The sequence below is a fragment of the Plecotus auritus genome (assembly GCF_963455305.1).
Source record: "Plecotus auritus genome assembly, chromosome: 4".
Lineage (NCBI taxonomy): Eukaryota > Metazoa > Chordata > Mammalia > Chiroptera > Vespertilionidae > Plecotus > Plecotus auritus.
The window spans coordinates 21,139,888-21,161,095 of NC_137775.1; the positions used below are offsets into that span (position 1 = coordinate 21,139,888).

The 21,208-nt window shown below is 39.4% G+C and overlaps 1 protein-coding gene across 2 annotated transcripts; it reads right to left on the reverse strand.

The window, feature by feature from the left end:
- Positions 1–603: 603 nt before the first annotated feature.
- SAMD3 (sterile alpha motif domain containing 3) lies at positions 604–19,820 on the reverse strand. Of its 2 annotated transcripts, none has more exons than XM_080664988.1 (10): positions 19,368–19,820; positions 18,534–18,720; positions 15,563–15,670; positions 7,890–8,075; positions 7,566–7,650; positions 6,471–6,638; positions 3,036–3,236; positions 2,023–2,194; positions 1,477–1,559; positions 604–1,281 (listed from the first exon to the last, which is right to left on the reverse strand). In XM_080664988.1, exons 1-10 carry the CDS (start codon positions 19,444–19,446, stop codon positions 997–999), a joined length of 1,554 nt encoding a protein of 517 aa, XP_080521114.1. In that variant the 5' UTR covers positions 19,447–19,820; the 3' UTR covers positions 604–996. The 2 variants fall into 2 exon arrangements, with proteins under 2 accessions (XP_080521114.1, XP_080521115.1); XM_080664989.1 differs by lacking the exon at positions 19,368–19,820 and adding an exon at positions 19,038–19,111 and having other exon boundaries at positions 629–1,281.
- Positions 19,821–21,208: the final 1,388 nt, after the last annotated feature.

Below are 21,208 nucleotides of genomic sequence, written 5' to 3' on the forward strand. Positions count from 1 at the left end.
CCTAAAGGAACAAAGAGGCTTTCCTTCAACTTCAGCCACAGAGATCGCAGACCTCCAAAGGGAAGGAAGCTTTAAGACCTTGGGAAATTAATTTGCAAGAAGAGAAATAAAACCGATCGTGAAACTTAAAAAGCATATGTGTGTGGGGGGGGGGGAGGGGGCGTTAATGGGGGAAATAAAGGAAAGTTTGTAAGGAACAAAGGCATATTCTAGTGAAAGGGAAGAAATGGAAACTGGAATAGGGGCTTGTTTGTGGGAAAGTGACATGTGCCAGTTGCTATGTACTCTGCCTGTCGATTCCCATGCAAGTCGTTAGTATGTGGTCATTGTAGAGGTGGGCAGCTTCTCTTTCATTGTCTTAACTCACTGGCTTAGCATTTTAATGAACAGTCAAGAGAAATGTTTCCAAGCAGTGGTCAGACCAAGGAGGCAGCCCACAGCCCCCAAATGTGCAGCTCCTGGGCATTAAGACTTTCAAAGGTGGGCACATCGAGTTAAGAGCAAGGTCATACCCTAAACCAAACACTTAACAGATATGAAGTGTAGTGCCTTTTAAAGACAAATGCACCCATAAAAGTGTAACTTGGACCATGGAATTTCTTAAATCGAAATAAATAAACAGCTCTTTAATTAAGGATTATTTTATTACAGAATTTCAGAGAATTTAAGTATCTAGGATTAAAGACAGCATTGAGCCCTGGCCAAGTGGCTCAGTTGGTTGGAGTGTCATCCTGTATATCAAAAGGTTGCAGGTTTGATCCCCAGTCAGAGGCAACCAATTGATGTTTCTCATATTGATATTTCTCTCCCTTCCTCTCTCTAAAAATCAATAAAAATATGTCCTCTGGTAAGGATTAAAAAAATGCATTTAAATTCATTTACATCTTTGAGACAAAATGATTTTCTAATTATCTACCACAACTCTAATTCAAACAATTTTTTTGTAAAGTTTCGGCCGTCCCAGAGATCAATTCTAATACAATATTTAGCATGCTATTAAGTGAGCGGATGTTGAAACCCTACTTCCTTTTCCTTTTCTTTCATAGAAGGAAAGTAGGGACTGTGCATATCAAAAATCTGTGTCTCCAGGAAGTTGAGGGTTTGGGACAGTCGACTTGGACACTGGATCCCAAATACATGAAAGGCAGCTACGAGAGCAGCCAAGGCCGTAACACAGTCGTCCACTTTTGTGAGCCTTTCTTTTTCTAAATACAGAGAAAATTCACAGACGTCAATGTTGAAAGGGTTTTTAACTTCTAACACGGGAGTGGACACTTGCACCTGAAAGAGAAAAAAAAAGGACGTGTAAAATAGCTAAATAATACAAGGTGTTTGGATTTATTTATAATAAATGAGCTTGTTGCAAATTAGCATATTTGTAAAAATGACAAAACATATTTCCAAACAGACCACCATCCTGCTTTCAAATATGAAGATGTGAAATGTCAAACCAGCGATCACTGATATAGTGCATACCTTCTCATTCACAATGACAAAAAGGCTGGGATCATCCCCAAACACATCTGGGAGGAGTAAACATGTGGCTGTCATCTTCATATCTGCCAAAGCAAACATGCTTACAGTCCAAGTAAAATGAGCTCTTCCTAACTGTTGTAGCAAAGCCAGTATAAAGCATCTGGATCTTTCTAAAGATCATTACCGTCTACAGAGAACGAGCGAGCCTTCTTAGATTGGTGTTTCACAGCCATTTTTAACCAACATGCCCATCTAATAAACATTCAAGGTCTCCTGTTCTGTCCCCCAGATCTCTGTCCTTTTATCAAGCTCTACCTTGTGATCTAGATTATGAAATTAACAGATTACTGGTTCCCTAAATATACTTTCATAGGATCAAGTGTCCTTTTTGTATTTATACCCTAACACCTTCTATTTGAGAAATTCTTTTTCTCTCCTATATGTTGTTTCACTAAATTTTACTCATTATGAAAACAGAACTTTTCCAACCATCCTGAATTATACAGGTGACTAAGACCAGATAGCCCCACTCCCAGGCTTACTAACATTTCAACATGTCCTCATCTGTGTGCTGTTTTATTTTTTCTTGCAGCGCAATGTTGATTGGATTGTCCACCACGGAAAAAGAAGTCAGTATATTGTCTGAATAGGATTCCAAAATGTGCCTTGTTTTCTTATAAATATCTGTTCTTGTAAGAAGTTGAAATTCTTTGAACATCTGAAAGAAGAAAATGATATCAGATCACTAGAAAAGCTAATGGAAGGGAAGTACATAACTCTTTATGATTACTTTAAACTTGGAATGTAGTTTAAAGTATATACCAGATATTTGAGTAGCTTTAGTAGAGAAGTAAAGATTTAGGACAGAGAAGGAGGAAAGAATGAAAGTCTGAAGTGAGCAGGAAAAGATAAAAAATGGACATGGCAAACTTCGACCCGTAGAATTGAAACTTTGGATGCAGACTCAATTAACTGGGTATATATTCGTATTTTAGCTATTTAGGTTACCTGACTAAGATTAAGATTCTAGGATCTTACGTTGCTTTAGGTAAAAACTACCTTGTTAAGTTTTGGCAGTGTCCAACAAGAGGCAAAAAGAAGAAAACTTAGATTTTAAGAGGCAAACGTTGAAAAACACCAAAACTTAGTGTTGTAAGGGATCCTAGAGAAAGAGGAGAGCTTTAGAGACTATAAGATCAGCTAGAAATAAACTGTGACAAGATATTTGAGTATAAGGTGAAAGCAAAACCAGTTTATCTTTACAGAATCCCCTGTTCTTAAAGCCACTGGCCAAGTGCTTCCCCTCAGAGACTTCCACCATCACTGTCCTCCTCCCCACTTCTTGTTGACAGGGAACTCTAAATCCAAAGGCAGCCAGTGCATGTCATTAGAAATAGGTCCCAGAAATTCTCACCAATGGTCCTAGTTGTAGCCACTGGGGCCTCACACACCCTACTGAGACTCACACTTGCTGCCTAGTCCTGTTTCCGCTTCAAGAGGAAAGAGACAAATCAATTTGGACACTAGAATCAGAGAGTATTATAAGCGAATAAAGATACCTGATAAGGGCACTTCAGGAAAGGAAACATTTTAAGGATGTCCTTCAGAGGCGTTCTGCTGCCAATCAACTTCCTTCTTATTTGCAAAGTCTGGCTCATCCTCTTATCGATTTCTCTCCAGTCCTTGACTGTTTTCACATATTCTTGCTGGAACCAGCTAATATGTTCATCTGCTTCAGAATCTAAACAAACAGCTTCTTCCTGAAAAATATTTTCACAATATCAGTATGTGGCATATTTAACATTTCAATTTTACCCCTCATGAAATTTGAATTATAGGCTGTATTGCACTCATTTTATATTTTATATAATATAAATCATATTATAATAATGCACTCATAAGATCTGTATCATCATGTGTAATTACACTTGGCATTGAACATGGTTAGCAAATCGACAGTCTAACTGTGAACAAATCAGATAGCTAATTACTGTGGAATTATCTGTTCTCTTGACAGAGCTATGAGTAACTTCATTTCCTACATACGCTTTTACATGGAAGTCTAGATTGTCCAGAAGGTTCACACTTAACAGGAATGCTTATTTCTACTCATTCAATTTTAGAGGACAAAATATTAAGAGATTAAAAGGTTTTAAATTAAGGTTTGTTATTGTTTGCATTTTTTTCTTCTTAAATGCTTTTTTATAGTTGCAGGACCATGTCATGTAATCCAAATTCAAAATAATCAGAGTGGGTACTCTTTGTTGCTAAATCATTGCACTGTCAATTATATTCACTGTACATTTTGGTACACTGGCTGGGGTGGGGTGGCTAAGAAAGTCTCGACATATTCTCATTAAAAATCAAAGACAAAACTAGCTGGTTTGGCTCAATGGACAGAGCATCGGCTTATTGAAAGGTCCCAGGTTTGATTCCGGCTAAGGGCACATGCCTGGATTGCAGGCTCGATCCCCAGTAGGGGGCGTGCAGGAGGCAGCCAAACAATGATTCTCTCTCATCACTGATGTTTCTATCTCTCTCTCCCTCTCCCTTCCTCTCTAAAATCAATAAAATATATTTTAAATAAATAAATAAATATCAAAGACAATCAACTTTAGGAGAAAAGAAAAAATCCTTCTGGAAAAATTAGTTGAGAGGACACTCAGGTGAAACTACACTTGAATAAGTATCTTGACAAACTGTCTACCTGACCAGAATGGGAAGAGATGTTGCCTGTAAAAGTTGAAAATGACGCTAAGGAGTCTAAAATGCTCCTACATCAAGGCTTTTACAAGCCAATTAGGAAAGCTTCAGGAGGTAAGCCCCCTCTCTGTGAGCATAGGATGACTAACAAGACATAGACCAAGTGAACAAATTCCTAGGAAAATATAATTTAAAAGATTAAAAAGAAATTGGACAGAGACTTGACTTGGGATGGTAAGCAATGACCACTTCATAATCTCTTTTTGCCCCAGTTGACAGGAAGGTCAAAACTAAATGCAGTTGCAACTTAATTCATCTTGGGCCTTAATGCATTCAATTCCCTGTGTCTTTTGTTGCAAAGCCCACTGCATGGGCCTTAGCAGGATTCATTTTAGAATTCAGGCATGTCTAGGGGGACTAGACAGAGAGGTGGGAGGGACGAGCCATAGTTTATGAAGAACTAATGTGGTTTTGAGAAGAAACACAATGGTAAGTATACAAATGGGTTCAATGATGATACGTCAACAAGAGAGAAACTGCTTTTTAGCCTTGTGTCCCTGGGGTTGATCTCTGACCCCACGGACTTACCCTTGAGTTCTAGTGCTAATTTTCAATTACCATCCATCCATCCATTCCAATGAATTTTAGTGGGACATGCATCATAGGAAAAGAAGGAAGATTGAATATGCAAAAATGTTAATTTATAAGGGAATTCTGATTTTAGTATACTATAAATCAAATTTTTTGAGAAAACCAATTTAGGCATAATTATGTTCCTTTATAGAGTGACTTTTAATTTTAAGAATATAAAGATATATATATATATATATATATATATATATATATATAGAGAGAGAGAGAGAGAGAGAGAGAGAGAGAGAGAAATATATATATATATATATATATATATATATATATATATATATATTTCCTCACCTGAGGACATATTCATTGACTTTTAGAGAAAAAGAGAGGGAGAGAAACATCAATGTGAGAGAGAAACATTGATGGGATCAAACCTGCAATCTAGGTATGTGCCCTGGTCGGGAATCAAACTTGTGTATAGGATGATGCTCCAACCAACTGAGCCACATGGGCCAGGGCTATAAAAGATATTTTAAAATAAATGTAATTCTATCTTATTAAGATTTTAGTTTATATTGGAATATTGCAGTCAACATTTCTAAAAAGTTACACCACTAAATTTAGTTACCTTTCATCTGCCTTTGTCTTTTCATCAAACAGCAGACATATAATTATATTATCTTACTAGCTAATGATTTGAAAATCTCACTGAAAATTATAGTAAAATATTTAAAATATACATATACCTTCATCTAAAATTGTCCTTTATGTAGATACTGAAATGGATGGTTTACAAAATGTTGCTTTAAAATATTACTATGTTCTCAAGCTTATAAGTGTGTTAATAAAAATTGAGATGACCCAATATGTTGCTCTATTAATAGCAAATAAATATACCAGCTGAAGAAGAAAATAGAATACTTACAATAAGTACATTATGTGTTTGTGGTGAAATGTTAGGATTTACATATCAGGTTGGATTGAGTTGGAAATAGAATTGAGGGAGCATGAGATTTAGCTTCCATAGTTGGTAGTTTGGATATCCTCCCTAAGGAGTGCGATCTACTTTATCAGCGGGGGACATTTTTGTCTCTGAGGATATTGGGTGCTGTGAGATAAAGAATACTGGCTTTTAGATAACTAGCACCCACGTGGACATTACGTATAGCAAACCTGGGCTGAGCGAGGGAGCTCCAGGCCCTTGCTGGGTCCTCAGCCTGACATTCCTCACAGTCTCCTGGGTGGTGTGGGATTCCTTCCGGACAAAGTTAGAGTTTTGTATCCATGCATGTGGATTACTTTCCTCCTGACACCGTGACACTTCAGGTACCTAACCCTACAACACCAGTATTAAAATCTTTCTGTAGCAATAAGAACAGCCAGAACACAAGATGCATTTTAAGATACAATCCAGGAAGCTATTCAAGGATCCAGAACGTTAGTGTTTTTCTAGTTTCTTTGAAGGTTGGAAAAGAATAAACATGAGATGTTCAATAACAAACTCTGCTCAAACTGGGTTCGGAAGATCTTTTTTGGAACTATTGCCATCACATTATTTGCTATGCAAAACACAGATTTTCTTGCTTTCTGACCACACCAAAAAGATATCTTATTTTGTTTTAATGTTTTCAAATGTTATTGCTTATTAGCCCCGAATCAATCAACCAATCAATGAGTTGTCAGAACAGTTCAAGATTCAATCTTACTTTTATTTGGGCAATTTTCATTTCATCAAATCTGATATCAGCAAGAGATTTCCTTCTCTGGCCTCTTCGATGTCCAAATTTACACTTATTTCTCATCACTTGTTCATCATCTTCTATGGGTCTTCTCACATATTTAAAGCGATCTTTCAGGGCTCGTTTCCATAAAAACTGAGTAAAATAACAACACAGAACCGTTGCTCTTCAAGGAGATTTAAATAATACCACATAAACAATAAAACTTTTTACCAATCTATCACCTTTGGGCTTCAAATCTTTTCACATCACAGTAATAGAAACATTAACTCTATCCTTCCATTTACCCACACAACAATCTTACGATATTGCTATAAAAATTATAGTCCCTAAACTAAAAATATTTTTCCAGTGACATATAGCTATTGAGTAAATAGACTCGCTATTGATTTTAGATTCTTTAATTCCTAAAATTGTATAATTTTCACCTTACTCTTCTGTCTTCATAAAGTACTCCACTTTTTTAAAAAAAATTATTTTTCAATTGCAGTTTACATTCAATATTATTTTGTATTAGTTTCAGGTGCACAGCATAGTAGTTAGACAATCATATACTAATAACAAATGTGCCACTCTGATGAGGGATATTGAAAATGGGGGAGAATATGCATGTGTGGGGGCAATGGGGTACATGGAGGGAAATAATTGCACCATCCTTTCAATTTTGCTGTGAAATAAAAAATATAGTATATTTTAAAAAAATAAAGGAACACAGAGAGAGAGAGAGAAAGTATCAAAAAGAGGAAAGAGAGGGAGGGAGAGAGAGCGCAACTAATTAAAGGAGGAATGAGACATAAAATTACTAAACAATGCAAGGCTATTATTTTATTTTTAATTGATTTCAGAGAGGAAGGGAGAGAAAGAGAGAGATAGAAACATCAATGATGAGAGACAGTCATTGATCAGCTGCCTCCTGCACGCCCCCTAATTGGGATGGAGCCGATGGGACTTGAACCAGGATTCTTCAGTCCGCAGGCCCATGCTCTATACACTGAGTCAAACCAGCTAGGGCAAGGCTATTATTTTTACATGGGCTGAGATTAAGAGAAAATGGTCACTTACAAAGCCACAGCCGTCCTCATCCAGGAAAGGGTGGGCCTGCAGCAGGGCGTTGACCACATCGTTATACTGCTGGGTGCTGGGGTACCTGTTCAGTGCAACAGGACATGTTTCATTCCAAGCTGCCCAATTCCTTCCTTTACAATGAGTCTAAATTACACTCCCTTTTCTTCAAATCCTTCCATGGAACAACGGAGACATTCAAATATTGGGCAATGTTAGACTTACGACCGATATGTCATCCGAAATCTGAAAAGGGTTGGTTCCTAGTAAGTTCTGACAATAGACCCTCTCCCAAAGCAACCAGCCTGCCCTGTAATTACTCACAGTGAGCCTTTCAGATACTTGGTCATGTCAGCCTGGAGAAACTCAATGATCCTTATCCTCATGCTGTGGTCGGGACACTTCTGCTCTGCTAACATGCATCTGACATCATAGGGAAACTCCGGTAAAACATAGGACGTCGTCCCCTGCAAGGCTTTATTCCTTGCTAGAACACGTTTCACATTTCTTCTGTTAAATAAAAGCACACAGGGTGAAATCTTATTTCAAATACTAGAGGATCCGGGGCTGATCTGGGTTGGCTCGGGGAGGTTGGCTGTAGGAGCGCACTGACCACCAGGGGGCAGCTCCTGCGTTGAGTGTCTGCCTCCTGGTGGTCAGTGCACATCATGGCAACTGGTCGTAAAGGTATCTTAGGCTTTTATATATATAGATACCTAAAATATTCATTTTCTACATCCTGAGAACTTCTGATATAAAACATTTCCTGAGACCTAAATATGTGGAAGTCATCAATCGGTCTTCCATCCATTCATCTACCCACAAATGTTTGAAGGCTCATTAGGTATCTCCATTTTCCTTTCCTTTGCACACATAAATACTTGTAAGTTTGGGAGGGGGGAGTCATAATAATATAGACTTTGAATAAAGCCTGAGGTTGGGAAGAATATTATTCCATCTATCTTGAAGAAATAATATGTAGCACAAAGCTCAAAACTGAACAAACAAAAAGAGTAAGTTGCAATTCAGCAGTAAGGCATAAATAAGTCTTAGCAGCTAAGAAAATCCCTCTAATTAATTTATCCTGCTGCTGTTTATAGAGAAATATAAGATCAACTTAATTTAGTTGGTCTTGGCTATTTTAAAGGTAAACTTAATTTCTAAGTAAAAAAACAAGTATCAAATCCTGGCCGGTGTGGCTCAGTGGTTGAGCATTGACCTATGAAACAGGTGGTCACGATTCAATTCCCGGTCAGGGAACATGCTAGGGTTGCAGGCTCAGTCTCCCATAGAGGGTGTGCAGGAAGCAGCCAATCAATGACTCTCTCTCATCATTGATGTTTCTATCTCTCTCTCCTCCTCCCTTCCTCTCTCAAATCAATGAAAATATGTATTTTTAAAAAATATCACATACTCTGATTTCATTCAGATGCAAGTTTCTACCAAACAGTACAGAAAACTATCGCTACAGAAGGCAGATCAGCAGTTGCCTGGGGCTGGGGGGGGGGAGGGGAGAGGAGATGGGAGCGAGGGAATTTTTTAGGGTGATGGACATGTTCCAAAATGGACTGTGACCAGGGGTGCACAACCAGATAAATCTGCTAAAATTAACGGAGCTGTACACTTTCAATGGGTGAATTTTATGTTACATAAATTATACCTCAGTAAGGCTGTTTATAAAATTAAGTATCAGAACTACTTTAAAACTTTAAAGTTCGTGACTGATCATTAAGTGTGTAAAAGTAGACTCTACAGTAAAATTTCCAAGTAACAGGTACCCGGAGGCACTAAGTAGCTTTCAACCCACTTCACTCATAAGATTGATTGGAATGAAATAAAGGAATAAAGGCAAAGTAGAAGTCAAAAACAGAAAGAGTTCCCAAATTATCCAGAGTAGGTTAATTTTCTGGCACTACCATGGAAGCCTTAGTAGTCCTAGGAAAATACCCATGAAAATACCGAGGTCAGGTTCTTTTAGAATGTTAGGTGATATTTCAGAAGAATGCGTGAGATACAGTGAAACATGGGGAATAAAGAAAAGAGGAGAAAGCACTCTCCTCTCTTTTTTATGATAAGCTCCCTCCTTTTTTTCCTCTTCGGTAGTCACTATACCAAAGTATGTCCTCGCTAAAATAAGCACACTGACAATTTAACACCAGATTCAATACAGCAACAGGTGATTTCCAGCTTCAATCTGTGCTTCAACCCAAACTATTTCCCAGTATGTTACTCTCTCATTTCATTCATTCATTCATTCATTCATTCATTCATTCATTCAATCAATATTTATTGCAGTTGACTATATGGCAATTACTCTTCTGCAATCCCTCTTTCCATTCTCATTAGCACTGATATGTTTTGTTTAGGTCCCCAGGTGAATCTAATGGGATAGTCCGTGTTGCCCTGCTCGCTGGCAGAGGCAGGGGTGGGCAAACTTTTTCACTCGTGGGCCACAATGGGTTCTTAAACTGGACCGGAGGGCCGGAACAAAAGCATGGATGGAGTGTTTGTGTGAACTAATATAAATTCAAAGTAAAGGAGCGGAGGGGAGAGCAAGAGAACCCTCCGCTCTTTCGGCTCCGCGGGCCGGACAGATCTGGCCTGGCCCGCGGGCCGTAGTTTGCCCACGGCTGGCATAGAGCCTCCTCACCTCTCTAACAGCATCTCCCACCATTTCCAGCCACTCTGTTTTCTCTGCCACGATCTCTCCCTTCCCAAAAGTACTTACTCCAAACGGGATCCCCTGTGCTTTTTCAAGTGTTCGTACATTTGCATTTGCTGGTCGTTTGCTATGTATGTCATTCTCTCCTGCCCCATTTTCCTTCAATGAATTTCTAATCACCTTTCAAAATCTTCCCTCAGTTTTTGTGAAGCTCTTCCCCAGAGACCTTCTCCACATGCACTTTCTTGAAAACCTTATTTCTCCCTCTTCTATGCTATTTCTGTGCCCGTGAATTTCTATTTCTGCATACTTGCTTAATATTGCCATTACTAGCTTACATACCTGTCTTGTCTACTAGACTCTGAGTTCCCCTAGGCAAGGACTAAATTGCATCCCCTGCCTGCCACTGTCTAAATAATACCTAGCTCATGGTGTATACTCAGTAACTTTTAGACTGAACAAAATGGGGAAAATAGATTAGAAATCAAGCTCACTTTGGATCTCTCTAAAGACTTCATATGATATTTACTAGAAATGGACAGGAGTCAGAGAGTTATTTATCAGTAATGCCAGCCCAATTTCCCCGACTCTACAAGTCCTGCTTGCCTGGGTCCAAAGATATCCTCCACTGAACAAAATATCAATTCTGTCTTAGGAAGCCAATATTCCTCACTTCATTTGGGTCTCTACTCAAACATCCTCTAGTCAAAGTCGAAGGGACTATATTTAATTCAATTAAGATGAGACCACAGAAATACTTCCTATTTCCGTTCCTTCATGTGATAAAAGTTTGTTGCTCACCTAATCTGTGCCAGGCATTGCAAAGGTGAATTAGACTGGTTCCTCAGACTGGTTCCTCACCACAGCAGCCCCTCCCCCTCCCTCCAGAGCGCTGGACCTCTGGAGGACATAATGTGTAGGAAGTAAAAAGAGGAATCCTACATCTAACTGGAATGGGTACTAATGGAATCGTAACTGGGCTGGTGCATTTCATCGAATCTTCTCTTTATTTTGTGCCGGATAAGATGCTCACATGACTGCGGTGCCCTCACCTGAGCTGTGTGTGGGATAGTGCCTACAGACAATCCATCACGTGTTGACCACTGACATTTGCCTTAATGAGTATAGGCATGTGGGTGAGGTCATTCTCACACATTCTATAGCAGTAACCAGACCGCCCCCCCCCCCAATTCGACATTAAAACAATTTTTAAATATGCATGAAACCATGACTAATTTTATAATTATGCCCAAAGGCAGAAGCAAAACACCTGCACACATTTAAAGTTCAAGTGAAGTGTTTTTTAAAGTAACATTTAGGAAATATCTACCTATTTATCTGATTCATGGTTTATTTGGTACTAAAAGAGAAGTGAAGTTTTAAATAGTGTAGATGGAGAACAAAAATATCACTGCAAAAAAGATCTTTTCCCTGCGGATCACCAATACATGTTGAGTATGGGACATTGCAATTCTTCCATCAAGAAAGGGCACTTAAGCTCGGCTGGCATGGCTCAGTGATTGAGCGTTGACCTATGAACCAGGTGGTCATGGTTCAATTCCAGGTCAGGGCACATGTCTGGCTTGCAGGCTCGGTCCCCAGTAGGACGCATTCAGTAGGCAGCCAATGGATGATTCTCTCTCATCATTGATGTTTCTATCTCTCCCTCTCCCTTCCTCTCTGAAATCAATAAAAATATAGGAAAAGAAGGAAGGAAGGAAGGAAGGAAGGAAGGAAGGAAGGAAGGAAGGAAGGAAGGAAGGAAGGGAGGGAGGGAGGGAGGGAGGGAGGGAGGGAGGGAGGGAGGGAGGGAGGGAGGGAGGGAGGGAGGGAGGGAGGGAGGGAGGAAGGGAGGAAGAAAGAAAAGGCTCTTAAACAATGCAGTAAAAAGCATGATATCACCTATCACTGAAAAAAACTGCGTTTGTATCTCAGTACCCTGGGATTTCATCCATGGGGACACACATGGCTCTACTAGAGGTTATTCAAGAGCCAAAGTCAGGTGAACATTGTGCCTCTAGAACCTTCTTTTTCTTCTTGTCTGTAAAGTATCTGGATGGAAAGCACATTCATTTTAGGGAACATATGAAAAGATATCACAAGCATAAAGACTGCCATCTTGTATGAACTTTAATATGTTTTCTCATTTGGACTTCAAGGACTACATATGCCAGTTCCCATCCTATATTGTGCATAGGCCACCTGGAAGGCATCTTGGAGGAATCAGGATTCCAACCCAGGGGTGTGAGACCCCAAAGCCAGCTCTTGATCCACCATTCTTTCCTGCCCCCGTAGAGCAGTTGGCTTTGTAAAAGCCCTGTAGCCAAATACCATCAACTTTCTGGCCTATTATGTGTGAGTGACTTATAAACTCCTAGAGTTTAACTCTGCTAAAAAGTTAGCATATTTAGTATGAATTGTATCAAAAGATCTAAAAAGAAATAGAGACTAAAATATTTATCCTATCCCATGAACTATTCATTTTTTCATTGGCTCACATATCCTCCGTTCTATTTAAATACTCCTGCTTAGCCTCTGTGTGTCAGAGACTGCTCCAAATCTGTGTTTACAATGACAAAAAAGGCCTGGTCTTTGTCTTTGAGGTGCTTTCAGTCTAATGAGGGACTACAAACTTTAAAGTCACCAATTTCATCATCTAGTTTTACGAGCAAAGCAAAGATACTGTGCACGGGAGACCCGGGTCCTTGCCTGACCTGGGACGTCAATGGAGGGGCTCCTGAAAGAGAGATTTTGAGCAGAACCTTCAAAGATGAGCAAGTAGGTAAAGAAAGGCAGCAACAGGGCAAGGCAGTCATATGCCAGCCAGTCTGAGGAGGGCAGAGCAGCACTGAGTACTAGGATAAATCCATCCTCACAGAGAGAAGCAAGGGAATGAGGTGGACAAGAGAAGCAGGACAGACTGGGATGGCCGTCACGTGGCTCCATCAGAGGAGGGACAGCTCTACCCTGGCTTCCCCTGGTGCTAGAAAATGCTTTTCTCACAACAAACTCCCCTTGTCTTAAATTAGAGTGGATTTGTAGTTCTCACACTCAAATATATGAGATCATTTTTAGACATGTTTAACTCTGAAGTGCTCATGGATAGAGATGGGCAGCAGGGGGTCAAATGGATTAAGGGAGAATTTATGATTAGACAGATATGGCGGTATTCAGCTCTGATTTTGAAACCTTCCACTGTCTCTCCATTTCTAAGCCAGTCCTATTTTCTCCTCCCCTCAGTACTAGCAGGTGCTGTGAAGACTGAGAAACACCATGCAGCACGAGGCTGCTCCTGTGACCCTATGAAACCACAGGAATAATATCCTGCTCTGCTGGTATCACAGGACCACGATGAGGATGGACTACCATCCGAGGACTTAGAAAAGAGAACAGACCTACATGAACAGAAGGCTGTGCCCCCATCTCCCACTGGCAGCAAGTAGGGAGAAGAAAGAAGTCCTAAGGAAGAAGGAAATGGTACTTGGAGCAGTGCTGTGCAGACGGGTACTCAGAATGAGTGCCTTCCACATGTTTCCACTGAGCTAGCACTAGGCAGGCATTCTCTATTTTTAATGCTCACAAGAGAACCATGAGGAAAGTATCATTATTCTTCCCACTTTGCAGATGAGAATACCAATTCACAGTGGCTCTAGGGATGGATCACTGGGACTAATTATTATTTTCCTATCTCTGCTCACACCTGAACACTTACAGAGGGGACTGGCTACTTTTGGAGGCTTTGTGGTGAAAGGGGTGCTTGAGAACCACATTCCTGGGTCCGGTTCTCTCTACAGTTGTCCTTTGTTCCAATGTAGCCCATATACTGAAATATTACACCATCTAAGTCCAGTGTAGGAATACAGTAGTATCCCCTTATCTGCATAGGATCCCTTCCAAGACCCCAGTGGATGCCTGAGACCATGGGTAGTACCAAGGAACCATTTATATAGACTCTGTTCATTTTTCTATAACTATGATAAAGTTAAATTTGTAAATTGGGCACAGTAAGAGATCAAAAACAATAACTAATAATTAGATAGAACAATCCTATATAATAAAAGGCTAATACAAAAATTGACCCAACAGCAGAACGACCAGTCGCTATGATGTGCACTGACCACCAGGGGGCAGACGCTCAACACAGGAGCTGCCCCCTGGTGGTCAGTGCGCTCCCACAGGGGGAGCACTGCTAGCCAGAAGCCACACTCACGGCTGGTGAGCACAGCAGCGGTGGTGGGAGGCCTCTCCCGCCTCTGCCAGCAGCACTAAGGATGTCCAATTTCTGGCTTAAGCCCGCTCTTCACAGGGAGTGGGCATAAGCCAGTGGTCGGCAAACCGCGGCTCGCGAGCCACATGTGGCTCTTTGACCCCTTGAGTGTGGCTCTTCTACAAAATCCCACGGCCTGGGCGAGTCTATTTTGAAGAAGTGGCGTTAGAAGAAGTTTAAGTTTAAAAAATTTGGCTCTCAAAAGAAATTTCAATCATTGTACTGTTGATATTTGGCTCTGTTGACTAATGAGTTTGCCGACCACTGGCCTAAGCCATCAGTCAGACATCCCCCGAGGGCTTCTGGACTGCGAGGGCTTCCGGGCTGAGGGAACCCCCCCAAGGGCACGAATTTCATGCGCTGGGCTTCTAGTTATAACAATAAAATAAGGGTTATCTGAACACAAGCAATACAATATTGCCAGTCAGTCTAAAAACTGAGATGGCTACTAAGTCACTAAGGAACAGATAGACAGTTGGACACTAGACATAAGGATAATTTACATCCCAGGAGGGATGGAGCGGGATAGTGCAAGATTTCATTATACTACCCAGAACACTGTACAATTTAAATTTATGAATTGTTTATATCAGGAATGTTCCATTTAATATTTTGAATAGTAACTGAAAACATGGAAATCAAAGCTGTGCTTAAGGGGGGACTACTATATAAGGAAATGTTTACCAAAGCATTTCCATCAGGGATAGTCAAGTTAAAACAACAACTACAAAATTCAAAACAAAAACAAAGACTCCTCAAATGACACATTCTATCCATAGGACATTATTTTGTGGCTACTGCGAATCACCCTGGACAGTTTACAACAGATAAATCCCTTTTTTCCCTGAACAATGTATACTTGAAAGATGAATATAATTCTCAAAACTTCACTTTTCCAACACAAAGATCAGAAGATTTAACCTTCATCTTTTACCAAATATCTTCATCACTCTATAAAAAATTTCCCTTAAGGAAAACAAAATTTTTCACTTATGTGAAGTCTCATTAAAAAAAAAGAAGACAAATGTTATCACTTGGCTTTAGATGTTTAGAAGTTGGTAATCCCACCTCTGTTTCAGTACTCTTTGGTCAATTAGTCTATTAGCAAGGTTTTCAGCTGGATGGAAAGTTGGCGTCTGCTCCCCACGGTTGGCTGGACTGGAGGACTGTTTATCCCTGTTACCAAGAAAGAAGAGGTGGGTGAGGGACTAGTCAACAGAAGCCTCAACCACTGACATCACAGAAACTGTGAAAGTAGGCGGTAGCCCATAGTTAACCTAGAATCTGTGTCTACTCCCAAGATCCACATTAGTCATGACTAAGATAACTGAAAGAAGGACCCTCTGGGGTCATCTCACTCAGTAGTTCATATATACCAGGAGACAGACTGATGCCAGTTCACAATGCTATTTTCACCAATCAGTCATATTTATAATGGTGGCAAGATAATATTTTCCTTTAAAATGATGGTAATAATAAAATGTACCTTTATTGGTTAATATTCTTATTTGGCAAAAAAAAAAAGAAAGAAAGAGAAGGAGGAGAAGAGTAGGAAGAGGGAGAGGGGAAGGGGGGAGGAGAGAAGGGGGAGGGGAGGGGAACAGGGAGGGGTAGGATTATGATGACTATGTCAGATCCCTTCTCCACTCCCTGCCATTTTGAGGGACCTTTAATTATCTATGAGATCTCATAATGGTAGAACCACACTCCACTAACTTCCTCATTTTCTGAGAGATGCAACTACAGCCCAGAGTGAAAGAAACTTGCTCTCCACCACAATCTACTCAACAGCAGTGCCAGGAGTTGATCCCAGTTTTTCAACTTTCTATTCAGTGATTTTTCTTCCAGCTTCAACAAGAGCAACAACCAAAAAGCAGCTGCAAATATTCCTACCTATTATAGATTCCTATCATTTGCCTAAGTCTGAGTAGGATGCTAAGTCCAGATGTGGCCTACAAATCCTCTTCAAAATAACATACCGGGCACCCATTAGCCATTAAGTGAAATATGCGCTCAAGTTGAAACCCTGATCTTGAATGCCATTAAAGACTCTTTAGAAGGAGTCTGACGCATCATTTATTCTATCTGCTTCATTTTACATTTGAAAGCAACTCTCCAAGGCTATATGGGTAGCTAATATCAGAACAGGTGTTTGAAAGCAAGTGTTTTGATACCTAGCTACAGGGTTCTTTCTGCTACATCAAGTTTCCTGCCTTTATTAAGCATTTGAGAGGTTTTAATTAAATTGCATATTTTTGTGCCTCTTTCTATTATGATTCCTATGTGACAATATATTTGACAATAAGCAAATAAGCTGACAAACATTTTAACCAAATATAACTAATAAGCCCAACTGCAACTGTGGTTTTGCACCAGAGTAATTTAACCTGAATACCAGACAACACAATCCTTAAAGCAAATCACCAACTTATTGGGTAGAGTGAAAAGGCCCCCACTCATAAATCCCTGGACAATCAGTGTTCCAAGTCTTAGCTCCATTCGAAAAAAGCTTTCTTAACCAGGTTAGCAATGCTTAATATTTAACACAAGACTGTTTCAGTCTAGGATAAGAAGAGATTTTTCTCAGAAAGTATGATACTCCTACCATCAGTGTGAATAACAGGGAGTTAGGTACTGAATGACTTTTCACAGCCTACGGAAGAAGCAGCAGGAATGTCAATATTTAGCAATCAATCCAATTCAGTGGTAGAACCAGGAATGAAGCCCAGATTTCCTGGCAGTCCAGTTAGTTCTCATTTACTAGAGAACGTTATAAACGGATTTGCAGTGGAAAGAAACAAGGCTGGCTGTTTACTTTCAAGATGTGCTTAAGGCCATATCAAGATTCCAGTCCACTGAAGAGAACTTCCAGCTCAAAGTCCAGCTCATCCAAAATGCCGGGAATTTACTTTGAGCTCTGTTTGAGGTTCTCACGCTCCCACTGCTGGGAAGGAGTGAAAGCATGCAATGGGCTTCATCAAAAGTCACCTATGAAGAATGTGCTTTTGCATAGATATGTCAAAACAATGTAGAGTCTTCAGACTAACCGTAGACCATCCCTTCATGCCTACGCATCCCCCTCCATGTCCCAAATGTTCAAATACTCTAGGAATCAAATTACTTAAATGAGGTCTCTCTAACTAACTTTGTATTGCTTATCAGAGAGCAAGACACAAATATCTGTTATTACAGTTATAATCTGAAAAAAAACTGAAGTAAACACATAGAATGGATTTCAGCAAACATCACCATCCTATTTTTAAAATGAATGCATAATTGGTCTGCAGCAATTATTTAACGTTAAAAACCTTGCAAAAAGTCTCAAAATATGGAAAAACCAAATCAGAATGCCTGAAATGATCCTGGGGCATAGATTTGTACAATGAACATTTTAATTTTAAAGTTCCTGTTATCATTCCTTTTCCTTGCAAAAGTCAGTGATAAAAAGCAAACAAACAAATGAAAACATCCCTAAACCTCAAAGCCACCATAAATTTTCTACATGATCTTTGTGGGATGCTATCATAGCCTTCAGCATTCCAAGAATACTCTTGAGAAACTAGAAATCCTTGTAGCAAAAGTCTTTAGCCAATTATTGTGAAGGCCTCTAGCAAATTATATGTAAAGGCTCTAGAGGAGAATATAAATTAGCCACTAAAAGAAATCCTTGGCAAATAAACACATACATACATAAATAAAGCAACGGAGCAGCAAAAATGCCTTTCCCAAACCCTGATTTTAAGACTTGAGGGGCAGCGACCCATTTCTACTCACATTGTATATACATTTTAACTGCTTGTTACAGAGTTTTCTATATAGGAACTCCTGGCTTATAGGACTACCCTAACCTTTGGAATCAGTGTTTAAAAAGTGGTGCATTAAAAAAAATGTATATCTTGATTCATAAAACTTTGCACAAAGTGTCCTTTATGCAGATATTAGAATGCTGTACACACAAGCTAGCGGAAAATGGTCACTGTTTTCCAAGAGGTTTAACCCCAAATATCATACATCGTAAATGAGGAATTCATGCACTTACTCTGGGGCCGCTGCTCGGAGGACCAGAGCTGGTGCTCTAGGGCTTCCTGGGGACTCCAGTCCTTGACGCCTCTGCTTGTATTTTTTAATTAAATCCATCAGAACCGCCTGGTGTCCAATTTTTTTTACCAGTTGCTGAACCATCCGATCATTAAGTGCTAGAAGAGCAGCCCCACTTACTTCTTCCTCTGGGAAAAAGAAAAAAGAGAGAGTCTACATGCCTGCCTGGAAAAGCACAACATTCTGAGCAAAAAAAAAAAAATCATTTCTGGTGTTACAAGGATCATCTACACTTGTCCTCTGGTGTTATAAAATGCTTTGTATTTTTAAAGATAGAACACTGATATTGCACAATTCCAAACTGATATCTGAGAAAGTGCTAGAACATGGAGTCACAATAAACTCATATTCCTTCCACATCATCACCTTCCCATTTCTGATTCTTTCTTACAGGCATTGTTTTTATAAGGAAAAAACCTCCTCAGGAAATCATTCCCAGTAGCACCTGCCAGGCAGCATTTCCATACTTGTAAATCCAGCACTGCACCAAATGCCTGCTGCATTGTTTAAGGACTAAAGTGGCATCAAATAATTCCAAGTATGTATGTTATGTAACTCGTAAGACTTTATTTTATTTCAGTTATTTTTGAAATATTACAGTCTCCTGTGAATACTAGGTCAAATGCAAACAGTCAGAAAATGAAAGGTCCCCTCAGCGGCAAGTCCACATCCCACTCACAGGCATTAAGCAACAAAAGCAATTATCAACCACAAAGGAACCCAATATCTAGGCTGCTCAATTAACGTTTTTTTAAAAAAAGTGTAAGCAACTCACCTTGAAACCTATGAACTAGCTCTCCTAAGTTTTTCTCCACCAACCAACTGCAGACCTGGTCAACGGACCAAGTTTCCATTGCTGTATCCTGTAAATAAATACATCTATAGAATAAAAGGTCAGAGAAGGATTCTTTAGTTTTTCTTTCTGATTGTTGTTTTATTTATTTATTTATTTATTTTTTTACCAACTGGCTCTCTAATTTCAGCTCCTTCCTTTGGGAGACTCTCAATTCTAACCTTCTTTCAAATTACTATTTTCTGAATACATATCTAAAAGATGCTAATAAAACACAAATTCTTTTAAGAAATGAGACCAATTTGAACCTATTTCCTAGTCTCATTGCTCAAATTTCTCCACCTTCTCCTACTTTCTGTCCACAGGCATCCTCAGCTGTACTAACAGGCAGCCGCACACTACTATGGTACCCAATCCCCTACCATTAACACCCAGGGTTCTTCACAAAGAGAAGGAAGGTGTGAAATTCACCACTCCTAGGCTCATCAGGAAGTGGTTGACATTTACAAAAGGGGTGGGCTGGGGAGGAAGGGAGGAAGGATCAGAAAAAGCCTGACAGAGATACTTAGTAAACCAAGACTGGTTAACCCCTTGTTGCTCCCCAGCTAGCAGAGACAATTTATAGACGCTTTGGATTGCTTTGGGTTGTTAGCAAGAGGAGGAAGTAGGAGCCAAATTTCTCAGGAGAATCTGAATATTTCTTTCCTTTCTTCCATTCAGCTCTAGAACATTATTAAACACCATGATGATTGTTAAGATAACTAGGGAAAATTAAGATTATTGTGAAAACATTTTTAAAAAATTTAGTTGGGCAGACTCAAAATGGGAAAATTAATATTAGTGTACTAATAATCATAAGTGAAAGAAGTGCATACCAAGTTGAAACTAATCCGTAACTATTCAGGTATGTTTGCATGCCACTATTCTTCTGTAACCACTTAGAAGAATTAAAACAAGTGTACCAATTTCAATAATTTTTTCTGCTTCCCTTAGGCAGCTCATTCTCTTTTATTTTTCATCATTCAATCCAATTTACTTTTAATGCACTGGGGAGAGACGGAAAAGAAACCAAAACATTTTAACGTTTTCATATTACTTTCAATTTCACCTTTCAATCAAAATGCTATACTACCGATTTACCTGTACATAAAGACGGGAGAAAGCTACTCTTGGAGAAATGGAATCATAAGGAAAGAAAAAGTATTTATTAGCTCATATCCTTAAATTTTATTGCTAGAAGTTCTCTCAGTTCATATTGTATTTTTTCATTTCTGTGTATTTGAATTTCCACATCAGAGAGTGGTGGAAGAGAAAACATTTACTTTTTATACGTGACAACCTGAAATGGTAGCAGCCTTCAAAATCACTTCCTAGAAAACAAGTCTACTTCAAAGTTATGAGCCACATTCTCCTAAGTATTCACAAACGCCAAGCTGCAGAATTGAAAACAAGGGTTAAATACGGAAGAACGCCTCTGAGAATTACAGCCCTGGGTTTAATTTGCTCAGACAGCAGTAGCCACAGCACTCCTCCCCTAGGCTAAGCAGCTAGAGCAGGGTGTGAAAAGTCATTATTTGCGAGACTGGGGTGTAAATTAAAACTCACACCTTCCTGTCACACTTCTGGCTTCCTTGTGAAGAGTGGGGTTTAGTAAAGAAAAGAAAGAAAAAAGAAAACAATTCTCTAAACTCTGAGATTAAAAGGTATGCAGAGCAGAAGGTGCTGCCCTGCAGCCGTCAAGGATAAATGAGAATTTGAGGGAAAAATAAAATGGAAAATAAAATGAGTACTTGGAAACCCTCTCATATGTTTTAATTTCCCAA

Excerpts from the sequence above, each read along its gene's own strand:
- SAMD3 (XM_080664988.1), bottom strand. The coding sequence starts at position 19,446 with ATGGAAACTTGGTCCGTTGACCAGGTCTGCAGTTGGTTGGTGGAGAAA. Across the intron at positions 18,721-19,367 it reads GCTAGTTCATAGGTTTCAAG|AGGAAGAAGTAAGTGGGGCT; the intron begins GTGAGTTGCTTA and ends TCTTTTTCCCAG. Across the intron at positions 3,237-6,470 it reads TGAAAATTGCCCAAATAAAA|GAAGAAGCTGTTTGTTTAGA; the intron begins GTAAGATTGAAT and ends AATATTTTTCAG.